At 31.3% G+C, this 17,691-nt stretch overlaps 1 protein-coding gene across 1 annotated transcript in view; it reads right to left on the bottom strand.

Moving 5' to 3' along the window:
- The window catches only part of LRP1B (LDL receptor related protein 1B), a 1,191,264-nt gene that overhangs the window by 122,118 nt on the left and 1,051,455 nt on the right, over positions 1 to 17,691 (bottom strand). Inside the window, 6 exon segments of the mRNA XM_049772845.1 lie at positions 1,235 to 1,476; positions 5,349 to 5,468; positions 8,625 to 8,759; positions 10,694 to 10,831; positions 11,632 to 11,757; positions 17,123 to 17,245. Coding sequence (XP_049628802.1) covers positions 1,235 to 1,476; positions 5,349 to 5,468; positions 8,625 to 8,759; positions 10,694 to 10,831; positions 11,632 to 11,757; positions 17,123 to 17,245 — 884 coding nt within the window.

Consider the following 17,691-nt stretch of genomic DNA (forward strand, 5'->3'; position numbering starts at 1 on the left):
AATCTGTGTTTGGGCCAGAACGATATGAGATGTCCATTCTAAGATATATGCATATACATGTATATTTTCAGAAAAACTTAATCTAAATTAAACATAAAAGCTAATATAGTTTATGTTAAACCAGGCCATTTCTTCCTATTGCTGGTAATAATATATTCGAATTACAGATTTTTGCAATATTGTGTTCCTGGGTTTAAATCTTTTGGCAGATATCACAATGAAGTGAGATATTCCAGCTAGTTCCCTTTAATTATTTTCAAATAGAAAGCTTCCGTTATATCCTGCTGTGATAGCACTTGACATTTTTGTTGTAGGAGAAGGGGCTAGATCCATAAAAATAAAAATTTATCTGTAGTTTTTCTCCAAGGTGACATCAAAATATAGAATACACAATAATTTGACATGTCCCCAAATGAAAAAGATGACCTACAGCTACAAATCAAAATAAACGTTCCAGTTATTTTTCTCAAAAGGAAAAACCTTGATAATCAATATGTCCATCAACACCAGGAAACAATATTGGGGTTGTTTTGAATGTTTCCCAAAATATAGTTATTAGGACTCAGAAGAAATTGGTACACTATTTTATGATCTCCTGCCCTAGAAGAGAAGTATACATTTTATATTGTTAAAAGTGAAGCATTTTCTCTGCATACTACTAAATTTATTTTCTAAATTTAAAATAGAGATAGTTTCTAATATCTTCTAATAATTATTAAAATAACAATCATAATATATTGTTTACACTACTAAATAGAATGCATTCTATAAATAGCTATTTTTTTTACTATTTTTAACATAAAGTAAGTTGATTAAAAACTGTTATAACGCAGGGCTAGAGTGATAGCACAGTGGATAGATAATTTTCCTTGCACACAGCTGACCACAGTTCCATCCCCAGCATTCAATATGAGCCCCGGAGTCTGATAAGTAATTTCTGAGTACAGAGCCTGGAGTAATTCCTGAGTGCCACTGGACATAGCCCTCAAACAAACAAAATTTAACCAAAAAATAAATCCAAAACCTAGCACTTGTTATAATTAAATTTTTAAATAAGTACCATAGCTTACTTTGACACATACTTTGATAAATGAATAGGCAAATGTTTTATTTCTATAGAAAGATAAATAAAAGAACCATTGAGTATATTGATGATCTTTTTATAGGAAGGTTAAGATATGAACAGGAATATGAGATTACATAGACCTGTAAGATATTCAAATTATCTACTTACAATCAGGCCACTGTTTGCTTGCCTTTTTTCTCTTCCATGAATCTGTTTGTAGAAAATTCCTCCTGGATTAAACTGAGTACTCCAAATAATCATATCTCTTTGATAATATACATCCATCCCTGTTATCCTTGAATTATGTTCAATATGAGAAATTTGTTGATGATCATCACTGTAGTTGAATGGATATATAAAACCCATGATATCAGTGTCATTAGCAATGTAGAGAACTTGATCTTCAGTGCCTGGAGATTATTATAATAAAATACAAAAATAAAGTGAATTTCAACTAATGTAAAGGTATTATTTTCACTTTAATTATCTTCAATTGCCATGCTCATACAGTTTATTTACCATTAAAATTTAACTTTATACCATATTTTACTCTTCATGAAGTATCTAAAATTTCATTAAACACTTAATTTTGCACTCACTCTTTGTTCTATGACTGCCTGTGACTAGTTTGATGAAGATATGTTTATTCCTAACTTGCTAAGGTATTTTATACATTTCCAAAAATGAATTATTTTCTAATATATAATAAATGTTGTATATCTTATCTGCATTTTTACATGTATAGAGATTTTTTACTGTGATTTCTTGTGTGCATTTGCACACTTAAGCAGTATCTATAATATAGTATTTTCTAATATAAACATATATTCCCTTATGATAAAGCACTTTATACTCACCTTTAAGACTTATTAATGCTCTCTACACTTACTAAATAATAAAATCATTATATATTGTAAATATTTTCAAATTATTAAAATAGTCATATTAATGTCATGGACATTAATTGACAGTACAAAATAAAGTTAAGTTTTTATTTACTTTTATTAAAGGAATTCATCTCTTTATTAACTCTTTTTATATAACTCTTTTATAATTCTTTTTATTAAAGAGTTCATATCTTTTTTTGTTTGTTTGTTTGTTTGTTTGTTTTTGGGCCAGACCCGGTGGTGCTCAGGGGTTACTCCTGGCTATCTGCTCAGAAATAGCTCCTGGCAGGCACGGGGGACCATATGGGACAACAGGATTCGAACCAGCTACCTTTGGTCCTGGATCAGCTGCTTGCAAGGCAAACGCCGCTGTGCTATTTCTCCAGGCCCAAGAGTTCATATCTTTAATGGAACAGAAATCATGAATTTGAAAACAGACTTATGTAAATGCGAGATGTATTATATTATATTAAATATTTTGTATGTTTTGGGGCCACACAAGCACAGCTTACATGTTGCTCCTGGTTCTGGACTCAGTAATTACTTCTAGTGGTGCTCTGAGGACACAAGATGAGTTTTTGGGGGATTGAACCCGAGTCAACAACATGCCAGGCAAATGCCATATCCATTGCACTAACAATTTAGCCCCCATTAAAAATGTTAAATGCTTATTAAATATTACAATTTCTGTATTTTCATAGATTAAATTCATATAGCAATCAATCATAACAAATTTACTTTTATTCATGTATTTTCTGATCATTCCATTTATTTAAGTTTTCTTAGAACAAGCAAAATAAAACAGATTTGTCATGAATTTGTTAAGGGGCGTCCTGGGTGGTGGGAGGGGAAAACTGGGGCATTAGTGCAGGGAAAATCATACTGGTTGTGGGGTTGTGCGAAAATGTATACCTGAAATAACTGTATTATGAATAACTGTAAATCAGGATGTTTTAATAAGTATGATTTAAAAATGTTTAATATGGATTTTCTGGAAGAAATTCAGCAATGCTTGCCATCAGCTAGAAAAATGTATTTGTAGAAAATATTCCCATTTTCAATAAAGAAATTTTTTTTGGGGGGGGTTAACAGCTGGAAGGGCTGTTATGGCTCTGCAATAAAGGATCATTGTTTGATTACGTGAGTGGTCCTAGAGATTCCTATGAAATGCTAAGGAACAAAACCAGTTCAGCAGTGAGCAAAACAAGTACCATGTTCACTATACTACCATTCTGGTCCCCCCGAATGAGAGATTTCTATGTAGTAAATCACAATACATTCGTTTTTGTTTTTGTTTTTTTTTGGGGGGGGCACATCCAGTGACGCTCAGGGGTTACTCCTGGCAATGCACTCAGAAATCGCTCCCGACTTGGGGGACCATGTGGGACCTTGGGGGATTGAATTGCTTTTCGTTCTAGGCTAGCGCCAACAAGGCAGATACCTTATCGCTCCGCACCACCACTCCGGCCCCACAATACATTATTTTGAAGACTTGGTTTTCAATATTTAGATTGTATTGATGCAGTCATTAAGTCCCAAACAATTCTAATCATTGTTTATAGATGAGTGACCATAACTTTAGTCCAAAAAATGAAATAAAAAATGAAGTCTTTCGTTTATTTTATGCTGTATTTTTTTCATTTTGATATTAAATATACTTCTATGTAGTTTTTCTGTTTCAATGTTCAATCCAGTAACACACCTGGCTATTAGGTGCTCTGGCTGGTAATACATGGGGCTATCACAGTCAGTTAGATGTGCTGAGGGTACATCAGAGCTACAACCTGTTTGCTTAGTTCTGGGAATATAATGTAGGGCATTGTACATGTTACAGATGTGCTCTACCCCTTGAATTACCTCCCTGGTACTCTCTTAAAAAGTTTTATTATAAAATGATATATGTTGATTATAGAAGTCCCATAATCTCTATTTTGTTTAGAATCCGTTAAGGGAACTCATCTATAGCAGTGTTGATACCTATGTTATAATGCCACATAATTTACAAATAAATAATACTTTCAGTTTGGAATTTTGTAGCATGTTTTTGAGAAACCTTTCAGAATTTACAGCATTTAAAATACCATTAGGTGCCAGGGAGCTGTCTCAAAGGTCCAGACCACATAGTTTAAACGTGGAAGTCTTGGTTTTGATCCCTGAGAGCACATTGATTGGCTGATATTTGGTATGTCACATGACCCTCCCGCCCCCCTCCCCCCCAAAAAAAAACACAGAATGTAGGAATGAGTATTTCACATTAACATATAAGGAAAGTGGTTCAAATGACTTACTGACTTTTCTAAGAACATGCAAGTCAGAATAAATGAAATGTTAACATTTTAGCCTGATTACTTTTCTTTGACCATGCTATTTTTTACATATAGTAGCTTTTTTAATATTATTCCATAAATTCATGTAACTAACAATATTTAAGGTAGCATATTTTTAGAAAAAGTATGAACACAAAGTCCTTAACAAGAGTCCAAGTATATGTTATAATTTTGAATGGTATTTTTAAGACTTTTGAAGTCTACAGTTTAAAATATAGCTTTTATTTATTTATTTATTTATTTATTTATTTATTTATTTATTTATTTATTTAGGTTTTTGGGCCACACTTGGTGATGCTCAGGGGTTACTCCTGGCTATGCTCTCGAAATTGCTCTTGGCTTGGGGGTCCATATGAAACGTTGGAGCTCGAACTGAGGTTCGTCCTGGATCAGCTGCATACAAGGCAAACGCTCTTCAACTGCACTATCACTCTGGCCCCAATATAGCTTTCTTTTAAAACAAAATCTTTATTCAAAGTTTTATTTCCATTATTATTTTTTTCTTTTACGTGGGCAATGTATTCCAGAGGTGGAATTATTTAAAATAAATTATAAGCAGACAATAATGAACGTTTTATTACATTACATTGATTTTTAATTTAAAATTTATCATAATCGGACTACTAGTAATCTGACTACTATAATGTTAGCACTTGTATTTTTGATGTGCAACATTACTGCAATCCACCATCATCAGTATCCAGTACTATCAATGTTGTTATATCACTTTTAGTCTATCTCTTAATTCACCCCCTGAACCCTCAAACATCTAGCTTGTAATATCAACTTTGTTGACCAAGAGTTTGTCATAGTTTTATCCTTGTTTCTTCTTCCTATGAATATTATAGATGTGTTTATAATGCATTCTAGATTACACATAGTAATTATTAGTAATTATAATAATCTAACTGGCCAAGTTCACTAGCATTAAAATTTATGTGTTTTATGATGAAAGGGATAGGTTACATTTTATATATACTATTAAATAGCACAAAATATAGCATTCTTATTCCTTAAATCTTTATAGTGAAAAATTAATAGAATTTGAAATATTATTTGTAATCTTACCTTTTGCTATGCAGGTATTATTTCTTTCTTGAAAATTCTGGTCACATAGACATTTATATGATCCTTCTATATTTATACATTGATGAGGACACGTGCCAAAAACCAAACATTCATTTAAGTCTACAAAAAAGAACTCAAAATATTATTAGCAATACCCCAATTAACACTTTAATTATTGCACATTTAAAAAAGACATTGTTTTCTTCTTTGAACTTTTTATTCCTATTTCTTTATCTTTGAGAAGACTGCTCAGGTCTGTGACTTGCAATTTATTTAGATCATAACAATTTTTCATGTCAATTTTTAATAAAATTAATTATGTATATATTATTTACTAATTCATTTAATATTTAAAAATATTCATTTTAAATTATGCTAATGTTTATGCACTCAAAAAACACTCCAATTTATTTCTATCAAAATATCCACATCACCTATACCTCATTAATTGTCACAGTTTATTCCTTTGTTTGCTCAAAATCTTCCCACCTTTACATAAATAATTATGCTATTTGTGGATTGATTTCTACCTGAAGTTTAGGCCTGCCTTGTCTCCACCAAAGCAAAGTGTCTCTAAATCACATATATAAACATACATAAACATATATACTGATTGAGCAAAAGCTGTTGTTATATAAAAGCCACAAACAAAACCTAGAGATCTATATATGTAGATGATATATACATACCAGAGGAAAAATAAGAGAAAGGAGATAAGAAAAGTGTAAAAGAATAAATAAAAGCCTGGACAATAATCTGTGGCTTGGTATACATTTTCAATTTTAAATTACAAAATAAATAATAAGGTAAGGTGATTTTAGTGACTGCATACATTTTTCCTAAATTTTTTTTTCAATCAATACAATTCCCACAACGTGTAATAATTGTTCTATATTATATAACACATTATGAGGACAAAAATAACAAGATATAATAAAAATAAAAAAATACTCTTATTTAGTATCTAGTTCAATCAATAATAGATGATCAATAAATTAGATGATAATTTATCAGAGACCATTGCAAATAATATTGTCAAGATTTTAACTTATATTCGTATATTTTGGTCATCTCTACTATAAGACATTGAAAAATGCTCTTTTAGGCAGTTCCATCACTATAATTCCTGTTTCTGATTAAAATGTAAGCTAAAGTGATATGGACAGTCTTATTTATTTGTTTGCTTTGCATACTTTAAAAATATAATGTATAATGTAAAAATATGTTACCAGATTTTTTTAACCATGATAAACATTAAACAGATATTGTTTGAGGCACTTTATTTGCAGCCAACATGATTTCAACTCCAAGAACCCCCAGATTTGTCCCCTGAATCCATCAGAAGTGATTGCTAAGTACAAAGCTTACCCCTGTAAACCAAGAACAATACCAGGTGTTGCCCCAAAACAAACAAAAAAGATGTTATTTATTAGTAGTTATAAGTTTAAATACAATTGTTTGTAATAGTGGCTTTTGAAGTTATTTGTAATAGTGTTTTGTTTGTTTTGTATTTGGGCCACACCCGGTGACATTCAGGGGTTACTCCTGGCTATGCTCTCAGAAATTGCTCCTGGCTGGGGGACCATATGGGACACCGGGGGATCGAACCACGGTCCCTCCTAGGCTAGCAAGGGCAAGGCAGACGCCTTACCAATTTCACTACCGCTCCAGTCCCAAGTAATAGTGGTTTTATGAAGCAAAAATAAGCAAAAATTGGATGATGAAATAAAGTGGCACTTTCCCTTATGATTCAGAGAATGGACAAAAGCATCTTTCCCTCCTAATTTCTGAAACATCGTTTAAATAAAAAATTTTTGAAAAAGATGGTAAAATCTTACACATTTCCAGCAAGATAGAATACTGCTTGACAGAACAACATGCCAAGGGGCCGAAGATAGAATGGAGGTAAGGCCTTTGCCTTCCATGCAGAAGGACGGTGGTTCGAATCCTGGCATCCCATACGGTCCCCCAAATGAGCCTGCCAGGAAGGATTTCTGAGAGTAGAGCCAAGAGTAACGCCTGAGCGCTGCCGTGTGTGACCCCAAAACAAAACAAAACAAAACAAACAAAGAAAACAACATGCCAAAACCTTCTAATATGCTTCTCTTGTTGCACTGCTTCCTGTTTTAATCTTTTCCCTTACATGTATAGCTTAAATGGTTTTTTTTATTAACTAATTTATTTATGAAGCTTTTTTCTTCTGTAATAAATGAAGGACACCTACAATTTAAATTATTTTGATTACAAACCAAGGCCAATGTTCCTCCTAAACACTAAGTCATACTCTTCTTCTAAAATTCCATTTATTAACTAACATTGCAAAATGTATGGCAAACAGAATGAAAACATTTGTATATTTTATAAAATTCAACCTTAAGGAGGTTTAATGAGTGATTAAAGAAATGGTAGAGATTATGCAAACCCAGTGCAAATCCCTGGCACCACATAGTTCTTCAGCATCACTGTGCTGGAGGTGCCTGAGTATGAATGGAATTGGCAATAGTGGCCTCTGGGTACTACTTTGACATAATATAAAACTATTAAAATTATTCAAGAATAGCATCAAGAGTTAATAGAAAAGGAAGGTGAATGAATTTTCCAAAAAAAAAAAAGATTTGTTACTAATCACATTTCTATCCATTTTAGTGAAGAAACTAAAGAAAACATATGGAGATGTGCATTCCATGACTACCTAAACCGTGATATAAATTATAGTCACAATTACTGTGAGACCTACACTCCTGAATGCTCAACTTTTTAAATACCAAGTAAGTTATTAGTGATTGATTTTTATCCTGTTTTTGAATTGTAAAAGACACATCTTGATCATAAGAAAACAAAATTTAGGACATGGGGTTAGTACAAAAGTTCTTAATTATCTAAAATTAAATTGCTTGTGGCTGCTTTATACGAAACATTACTAAAAAATGGGTCATTATGAATAGGTTCTTCTTGTGAAGTACCTCTAATTTTCCAATATTTTCCAAACCAGCAATTGCATCATTTGCATTTCAATACAGTACTTTAGCAATACAATTGAATCTCCTGCAGTTCTGATTCTGCTACTGAAAGGGCTTTGTGGCCTCAGTGACAGTTAGCATTGAGTCATACAAACAAGACCCTTGACCCCAAGGGCTTTACTCTCATAAGGAGTGTTCCTTAGATACACACCACTTTGATGAAAATCAATCCCCTGTCATATAGCAATTTAGCTGCCTTTGGAGTTTTTTATAATTGAAAGATTTAAGAGCAAGCTGTTGAGGAAATGTACTATACCTTCACACTGCCTGTTTTTCATGTTTCTCTGAAATCCAGGCTTACAGCGACAGAAAACAGATGTTTTTATTTGATTACAATATGCATCATCTCCACATGGGCTCACATTATCTTCACAGGTATATTCAGTAGGAACTAGGATTGGATTTAAAAAATGTCATCAATACTGAAGTAGAAATTTAGAGATTTTTCTTAAGTTGAAGTTATATAACTTATTGCATTGTGGTCATCTTTCCTTCCATAAAAACTCTCAATTCTTATATATATCTATATATAAACAATTTAAATGTTTTATTAACAACTAGCAATATATTAAGCTTTTTAAAATCTGCACATATGTATATTATATACATCTATATAGATTAAAAAATGAACATAGAATGCAGACAAAGCTGTCAACATGCCAACAATTGATATTTGTATTTGCTTTTCAAACTATACTAGTTTCTAAAATGAAGTCAAAAGTGAGTGATTTTAGGGAAAAGCCATTTTTACTAATAGTGTAATATACAAATATGTTCTACATGATCGCTAAAGATGTGGGTATTTTATAACTAGCCCAGTTTATTGATAAACAGTATTCAGGTACTCTTTAATGGTAATATATTTAATTCAAGCAAGATTGTAAATCAACTTTACTTAAGTGTATTTTTAGTCCTAACATACATATAAGAAATAGCATTTGAATATATGATATTGCCATGCATGATATACTATAACACAAGTTATGTTGAATCTTAAATTTTATTTGTAATAACCAGCACAGTGGTTGTAATTAATTTCTTTATCTCTCTTCAAGAAAAGTATTCATTTAAGTATTGACATATATGAGAAACATGATATTGATAGGGACAGAAAACATCCCTCTTGGCAAAGAAGGCTTTTCCTACTTAACAGGCAGTGAACATTTAGTTATAGCAAGGCTCAAATTTATCCTATCTCCAGCAAAAGTAATAACAAAATTATTAGGTGAATTGCCCCAAGGGCTCTTGTCCTCTATGAAGCTGAGAAAAATTCTCTTATTTTCAGGTTAGAAACTGTCCTCAAACTTTTCAACCCAACAGTCCAATAAGATACTCCCCTGTTAAATATAAAATAGTGGGAAAAGGGTGAAATCTCAATACTATTTAATGAAACCGAGGCTTCCAGAGAAGGACAACTTACAACTAACACTTTATATTCTATGTTCATCCCTTCTTTACAAGAGGACCAGCACCTTAAGGTCACTCAAGGATGTCTATCTTTGGTTACCTACATGTTTTCTCATCTCTTCTTTCAATAAACAGTGGATGTTTAGAGATTACAGAGTTTTTCACTTCCTTTAAGGTTTACTCCAAGAGTCCTCTCCTCTTTTTATCATAGTAACAGAAAAAACATTTCATTAAAAGCATTTATTTTGGTTAAACCAAAAGTTTTATGAGATATACGAGAACTTTAATGATCAGAATACTAACTACTCACTCTTTAGTATTTAAAATTATTAAAACACACCAGTGGAATTTTATCCCAGCTGAGATATATGTGATCATTGTTTTATCACCCAGGAAGAAATAATTTAGATGCATTAAGTGAAAAAGAAATAGCAAATTATTTCAAAGTAGGAAACATTGCATAGATTATATAAGCAGTGCAATTTAAGTTACTAATTTTCTTTTAGTATGAAAATCAAAAGTAAAAAATTAATAGGAAGTAAAATTAATAATTAACCATAGTTTTAAAGCATTTAATATATGTTAGTAAATAAATCATCATTCAAATAACTAAAATTTAAAGAATTCCAAATGTATGCTTAACAAATTAAAATAGTATATAATATAAACTATTGGCTCACATCAAATTTTGCACTTGAACATAAAAGTCTTTGCTTTAATAATAGTACTCTGCAAAATCAATCTTTCTAACTTCATAATTTCAAAGTGTAGCTCTAAATTTTCTTTGAAAAAAGCCTTCAATATTTTGAAAGTGCATCTTGAGGAGCAAATTTTCCACACAGTTACAGGAAAGAAATAGTCACAATAAAGGAAATATTGTACTTTCGGTTCTCTTCGTTCAATAGAAAATAAACTCACATATTCTGCAGCTTTCTTCATCTGAACCATCTCCACAGTCATCAAGTCGATCACATTGAAAGTCCATGGGGATACATCTTTTATTACTGCAAGCAAACTCATCTTTTTTACAAGGTCTTGCTTTAGCTGTAAGCTTTCCTATAGATTCATTGAAAATGATTAGTTTCTCACATCATCAAAACAAATCTATTCACCATATAACCAAATTCACCATTGACCAAATTTGATTTTATGGAGGCTGTTTTATTTTTGAAGCATACATTGTAATGCTCAGGCTGACTTCCTCTATATTCGGGGAACACTTCTGACAGGGCACGGAGAATCATTTGGGGTACCAGCTCCTGTACTATTTCTCTCACCCCAAGGTCTGAAAATATCTTGGAGCCACAACTCTTTTTTTGAATCTCTCAAGACCAAATGAATACATTTAAGGAGTTTTGAAAACTAATAATGTGTTTACATAAAACATAGCAATAATACACTGATTTTATATGAAAATATTTGAATTTTTACCATCAGTGGAATTTTTAAAAATCCAAACTGTCTCAGTCTGACAAACCCACTTCAAGTATGGATTTATTAAAAAAAAACTGCTGTATAATTTTCTATTTTTAAAATTTGTAAAAGGTTTTGTATAGACAAACATTAATGTATATAAACCTTTCCTTAAAAGAGCTACTTTACAGAACATTTTAAAACCACTACTATACTTTCTGTCATGTAGAATTTTCTGTTATCATCAGAGATATACAGTATAGCAGAGTGAAGATAGCTCTATAGCTTTATTTTACTAAGCAAATAAAACATTAGCAGATCATAATGATAAAATATATGCATATTATTATTTAAACATCATTTTGGGAAAAAAAGTTATCCATGCATTTTTACATTATCTGTAATTTTCATGAAACCAATTAGTTCACATTAAATGGATATACCATCACAGTGATCTTCATCAGAGTTATCACCACAATCATCAATCATATTGCAGATTTTCTCATTTTGTAGACAAATTCTGTTGTTTCTACATTTATGGGGTCTTGTAGGTGGGCAATGATATTTGACTGGAAAAAAAAGAAAATAAATCAAAGTAGCGTAAAAAATTTGAAAAACTATTCTTTTTTTATTTTTTCAGATCCATATTCTTGCTTTTCTGAGTATTTTTGTTGTGTAAATTAGCTACATGAAGATACTAGGAAAAAGTGATAATAAAAGCTATTAGTCTCATTTTTCATATTAACTACTGGAAAAAGTACACAACTGATATATTCTGTAAAGTAAGAACAAGACAGAATCTTCATGGTATCATTTCTATATGACCTAATTTACATAGCTGGTGAGTCAAATAAGTTTATGTTTACAGTTTAAACAAAATAGCAGGTCATTTAACTATTTGAAAAAGCAATTTCACACAGAATAGAGTTTTAGTAAGCTTATATTACAAGCCCAGAGTTGAAAATAAGGAAATGTGCAAAAATAATATGCTACAAGTACTTGAATTTTTAAACTATCTCTGTAAACAATTATGTATTTAGTAAGCATTTGTGACATATAAAGTGACATTTATGAAAATTAGTAAATATTCTATTTATGTGGGTTGTGTAAACCTGTATGTTACTTGTGTTTTGGATAGGAGTGTGAGTTGGGGAATTGATGGAGGAGAAAAATGAGAAAGAAAATTTTATATTTGTTCTTTGTATGACTACCTGATCTGCAATTTTTAGCTCTCTAAATTATGCTATTATAATTCTTATGATTTGCTCCTTACTTGGGGAAGGTTCCATGAATTTTTTTTTTTTTGCATGCCATCTCCATTTATTGTGTGGGAACCTTCCCAGCAAGCCCTGACTACACAAACACTCATTCACATATTTTTTTAGTTTGTTTTGTTTTGTTTGTTTTTTGGGGGGACTCTTATCCACTGCTGGTGGAAAGCAATATGGAGATTCCTCCAAAAACTGGAAATTGAGCTCCCATACGACCCAGCTATACCACTCCTAGGAATATACCCTAGGAACACAAAAATACAATACAAAAATCCCTTCCTTACACCTAGGTTCCATGATTCTATCCAGTATTCCCTGTTCTGATTCTTAAATTCTCAGCTTAGATATTTTTATACATTCTTTTGTGTCTATTTTACAAATGGAAGTCTTAATATGTCATTTAATTTTTTGCAATTCAATAGTAATATAGGACATTTGCTCAATAATTTAAATTCAATATTTTCAAAGATGAATTTTTGTCTCCTTTGCTTGACCTCTTTTCTCCAAATACAACCTTTTTCTTATTTTCATAGTTCAGTAAATGGCACAAAAATAATATAACTGGGATTATTTTAAATTAATTCTCATCTCTGAACTTTAGCTCTGAATAGTCAATAGATCTAATTTGTATTCAGTAGTTACCCTCTTATTTTTATTTATCAGTAACCATCACAAAATTTCAACTCTTCATTACTTTTTACTGAAATGATTAAAATAACATCCTAAATCTCTGATAGATCTCACTGTCTGAATTATGATCCTCTGAAAATCACAACAGCAGCCTACCTATCACAGTAATCTGTTTTCCTTCGGAATAGATAACATTCAAAATAAAATTTAAGTTATATATGTAAATAAGAAACTGACTAGTATCTTGTCTGTGTTTGGGGTAGATATAAAAAATAATTACATAGAGGCTGGAAAGACAGCACAGCAGTAGGGTATTTGTCTTGCATGTGGCCAACCTGAGAGGAACCTGGTTTTTCCTGGCATCCCATATGGTCCCTCAGTCTGCAAGGGGCAATTTCTGAGGGCAGAGCCAGGGTAATACCTGAGCTCTGATGGGTGTGGCCCCATACCAATCATTCAATTAAAAAACAAATAAAGTTAAAAAAATAAAAATTTACATATAACAGTATTTTTAAATTTCAAGTTATTTTATGGACAGAGTATAGAGATTATTATAGAGATAATAGGAACAGGGCTGAATAACAGGGAAGACCAGAATTCAATTATTCAGAATACTCTGGGTTGCTAGTTCTTAATCACTACAAGACTGAATGGGTTTTAAATATTTGATTCAAGGAGTAGTAGGTTGTAGGTGATCTTTTTGTGGGAAACCCAACCTCTTTATAGAGAATTGGATTTATATAAATAATTAATATTTCTCAATATTGTAGCCTTACATCCTTATTTTATTCTGTTACTACCACTAATATTAAATATGACAACTTTCATAACATTTATTTACAGAATTTGTGTTAACTCTTAAATACTTCTCTCTAGACACTTTTTTCTTCTGAAATTGTTACTCTTCTTATGTTACCCATCTATTCAATGAGCATCGAAACACCAAGTAAACTACTCTTAGCAATTTATTCTCTCTTGCCCTTATATTGATTCATCATTTAAAATAATTAATTTTGCCTTTAATTTACTTTCATATCTGTATAACCTACTACATTAGATTGTCAACTACTCCTGCTACCAGTTAAGTTGGTTTAGAGAACTCTCATAGTCTTAACTTGCCTTGTCCCTTTATATTGATATTATAATTCAGAGACAGGAAATATACAGGTTTATTGTGATTATAAAAAATATAGCTTCAGAGAAAAATTTCTGAAGAATGGGTGCTGGATATCCCCAGGATGTTCTGATAATCATCTCTTTAAACATCCTCCCTTTCCTCTAGCATCCTAGACATATTCCATGTCTTAAGTCCAGTGTTGAATGGTAACCCATTCTACCACTCACTCCCAGAAAAAGAGATTTAAAATAAAGTTTTTTTCCCTAGGGCTTCCTACTTAATACAATTAAAATCTCTAGTGTACTCAGCCATACTATCTCAAGTAGTAGACACATGCCCTAGATTTTTGAGACTCATCAATGCTTCTTCACTTTGCATTTTAGGAGGCTCTTGTTTCTCCCTCCTGCTTCAACTCCAAACGTGGCACTGGCAGAAGACATCAATAGTAACAATTCTCTTGTAGTTTAACTTTTTAAGTCTAACTTAAAAAAATTTCATCCAAATCAACTCAGTTTCCAGGAATCTCTTGAATCTTCAGAAACTTTTAAAATGACTATCTACCTGTTTTCTATTCTTGAGCAGTAGCAGATGCATCGAGTTCCTCTAGTACATTTCTCTATGTGTTTCTTTTGATTACCATTGTATCCTCTCCCTACTAAGGCACTAATAAACTTTTTAATACCCACATGGGATGTTTTTATAATCCATGTAATTCTTGTTGTTGTAGTCTTATTTTTATGTAATTGTTTTTCAATGCATATATCATAATTTGTGACTATAATCTTGGTATCATTAGAATCTGTTTTATAGCAGATTCTCTGATCTTTGAAGTTAGGTTTATTCCTGTTTTTATCATCATGACATCACAAAAATAATTATATCCGCAGTTTAATAAATATTATTATAAATCAACATTAATTTGCCCACATTGTTTCTTGTGCTTATACTGTCTTTGAATCTTTGTCTTACAAAGCTTCAGCTTAATTTTATTCCTGTAACCAGAACTCACCCTTTCATTTCTTGAAGTGCTGTATGTTAAATTTATAATTTGTCCTATAAACATAACATTTCCTTGGGGATCCTGAGCCCACCAGGGATTGAGCACAGAGCCAATAGTAAGCCCTGAGCACTGCCAGATGTGGCCCAAAATGAAAGGAAAAAAAATCCTTGACAAAATAAACCCTGTACTGTTTGCTTTATTTTATTCTATTTGTTAGCAAAATCTTTATTACAATATCTCGACACAGTTTTGATACTAATCACTAAGGGGGATGAAAAATTGAAAAGGATGATGATTTCAATGGTTAAGATTGAATCTGGTTGAGAATCTCTACCTGGTTTTGGGAGGTATAACTCTAGAGCTTCTGAGGATTAGTTAACAGACATTTTCTATTCCTTTCAGTAGTTTAATACTAAAGTGGAATATAGAATAGAATAAAAAAATATAGCATAGAAAATTGAACTTTTATGGCTTTATAGTCAATAAACCTTTTTTATGAATTATGTACCAGAAATAAAAATATCTTTAGTTTTAGTCAATTTTTCAATTCTGTAAAATAATTTAAGTTACTTATACATATCATCAGTTACACTTATATATAATAGTCATGAAAAGTAGTCTTCTGTTTTTAAATTATAAACTTTTTAAAGTATGTTTTTACTTTAATGTCTAATACATTTCACTCAACTGTGACATTTGTAGTACATATCTATCAAAAATATCAAGTTAACTTGTTGTAACAAGTAGAACATAATTTTCAGTATGTACATATCACTTTTTCTATAATGTACTTGAAGTGCTATTCAGTTATATCAAAATAGGGCCTTCCTTTTTATTACAGGTTACACTACTGATCTTGCAGATATTGGATGCAACGAATGAGACCAGAATGTAAAAATGTTAAATAAATGTAAGAAATCCTTTATCTTAGTGATCTAAAATTGCAAATTTATAGCTTTCAGTTGTAGAAGCACATTTCTGATAAATATCAGAGGTGTCAAAACAAGATTGAATTCAAAAAAGAGAAAACATTTTTGTCAACATTTTCTGAGTTAGAACTGGGGCTAGATTATATTACAAATCTGTTTATGTTATGTTACAAACCTAATTCTGACCTAATTTCCTGCAATACTTTGGACCCTTGAATAACTGGATAGTCCTAGAAGTTCCCAAGAACCTGTTAGCCCTAAAATATAGCCAGATGGCCTTGAAAATTACAGTATCACAGAAACTGAGCAATACTATACCCTAAAGACTTTACATTTAGTTCTATTCACTTTAACTGATCAAGAATCCTAAGTGTCTCCTGAGATACTTTAGAATTCTTGCAATCCCCTGTTTTCCATTTAAGGAAGGTTTTCATAATTCAATATTAAATAATATTCAAATTTCAAATTCAATAATAATGATGCATTCGGTCTATATATCTGTATCCTGATCAACTCGTGAGGATAAATAGTTATATCATGTATGTACCCTTCCTCTAAAAAGTAGCTGTTTCAGTGATATGTGGAACCATGTAAATTTTTTATTCACATTATTTCCCATGTATTTATTTGTCAAAAACATCTTTTTTTTTAGTCTAAAGTATCAATTTGGTGTGAAGCCAAAGTACTTTTATAAACCTTACTCAAATTTAAAGGTCAACTACTATAAATTCTTCCAGACAGACCATAATCTATCTTTTTAATAGTGTTGACATCTGCAAGTTTATTTTTGAAGTTCTCTCTCTAAAGTCATAAAGTTTGGAGAGCAAAAACTCTTATTACCTGAACAGGAGCTAAACTGTGATTACATTTTATCTACCTAAAAATAGGAAAACAGCAGAATATAAGGTGAATCTTACCACTTCATACATGCAAGAATATTCTATCAGCAGATCATAGTACAATCTAAGGTTACATAAAAAGTCATACCACACATATCAGGGGCTTCGTCAGAATTGTCTCCACAGTCATCTTCACCATCACACACCCAGAAAAGTAGTTTGCAAAGTGTATTATTGCAAAGGAACTCGTCCACTCTACATATATTTCCTCCTTTAATTTAAAAAATAAAAAGAAACTATTTAAGGCCAGTAGTATGCTTATTGTTAAATTGTAGTACAGTGAATATTTCACAAGTTTGTGTGTGTGTGTGTGTGTGTGTATATATATATATATATATATATATATATATATACACAACATACTAAAGTAGTGATATATTTTAAATTGTGCTATATGTTTAAATTCTCAAAGCAATGCTATTATCTTCTTGCATTTTATATTTTCTTTAGAGAGTAGAAAGTTTAGGCAGCTTAAAATTTTCTCAAGCATTATTATCCTTATCGTTACACATGGTATTAATATTGGTCATTGCAAAGAAACACTTAAATAGAATTAATTTTCATTATAAAACTTTTAGAAAAGACACTTGATTTTCATTATGTAATTCAACTGTATTAGAAAAGTGGCGTTTTTAGGGCTCCAGGATTTTCGGGGAA

This window comes from Suncus etruscus, chromosome 5 (genome assembly GCF_024139225.1).
Source record: "Suncus etruscus isolate mSunEtr1 chromosome 5, mSunEtr1.pri.cur, whole genome shotgun sequence".
NCBI classification, from domain to species: Eukaryota; Metazoa; Chordata; class Mammalia; order Eulipotyphla; family Soricidae; genus Suncus; species Suncus etruscus.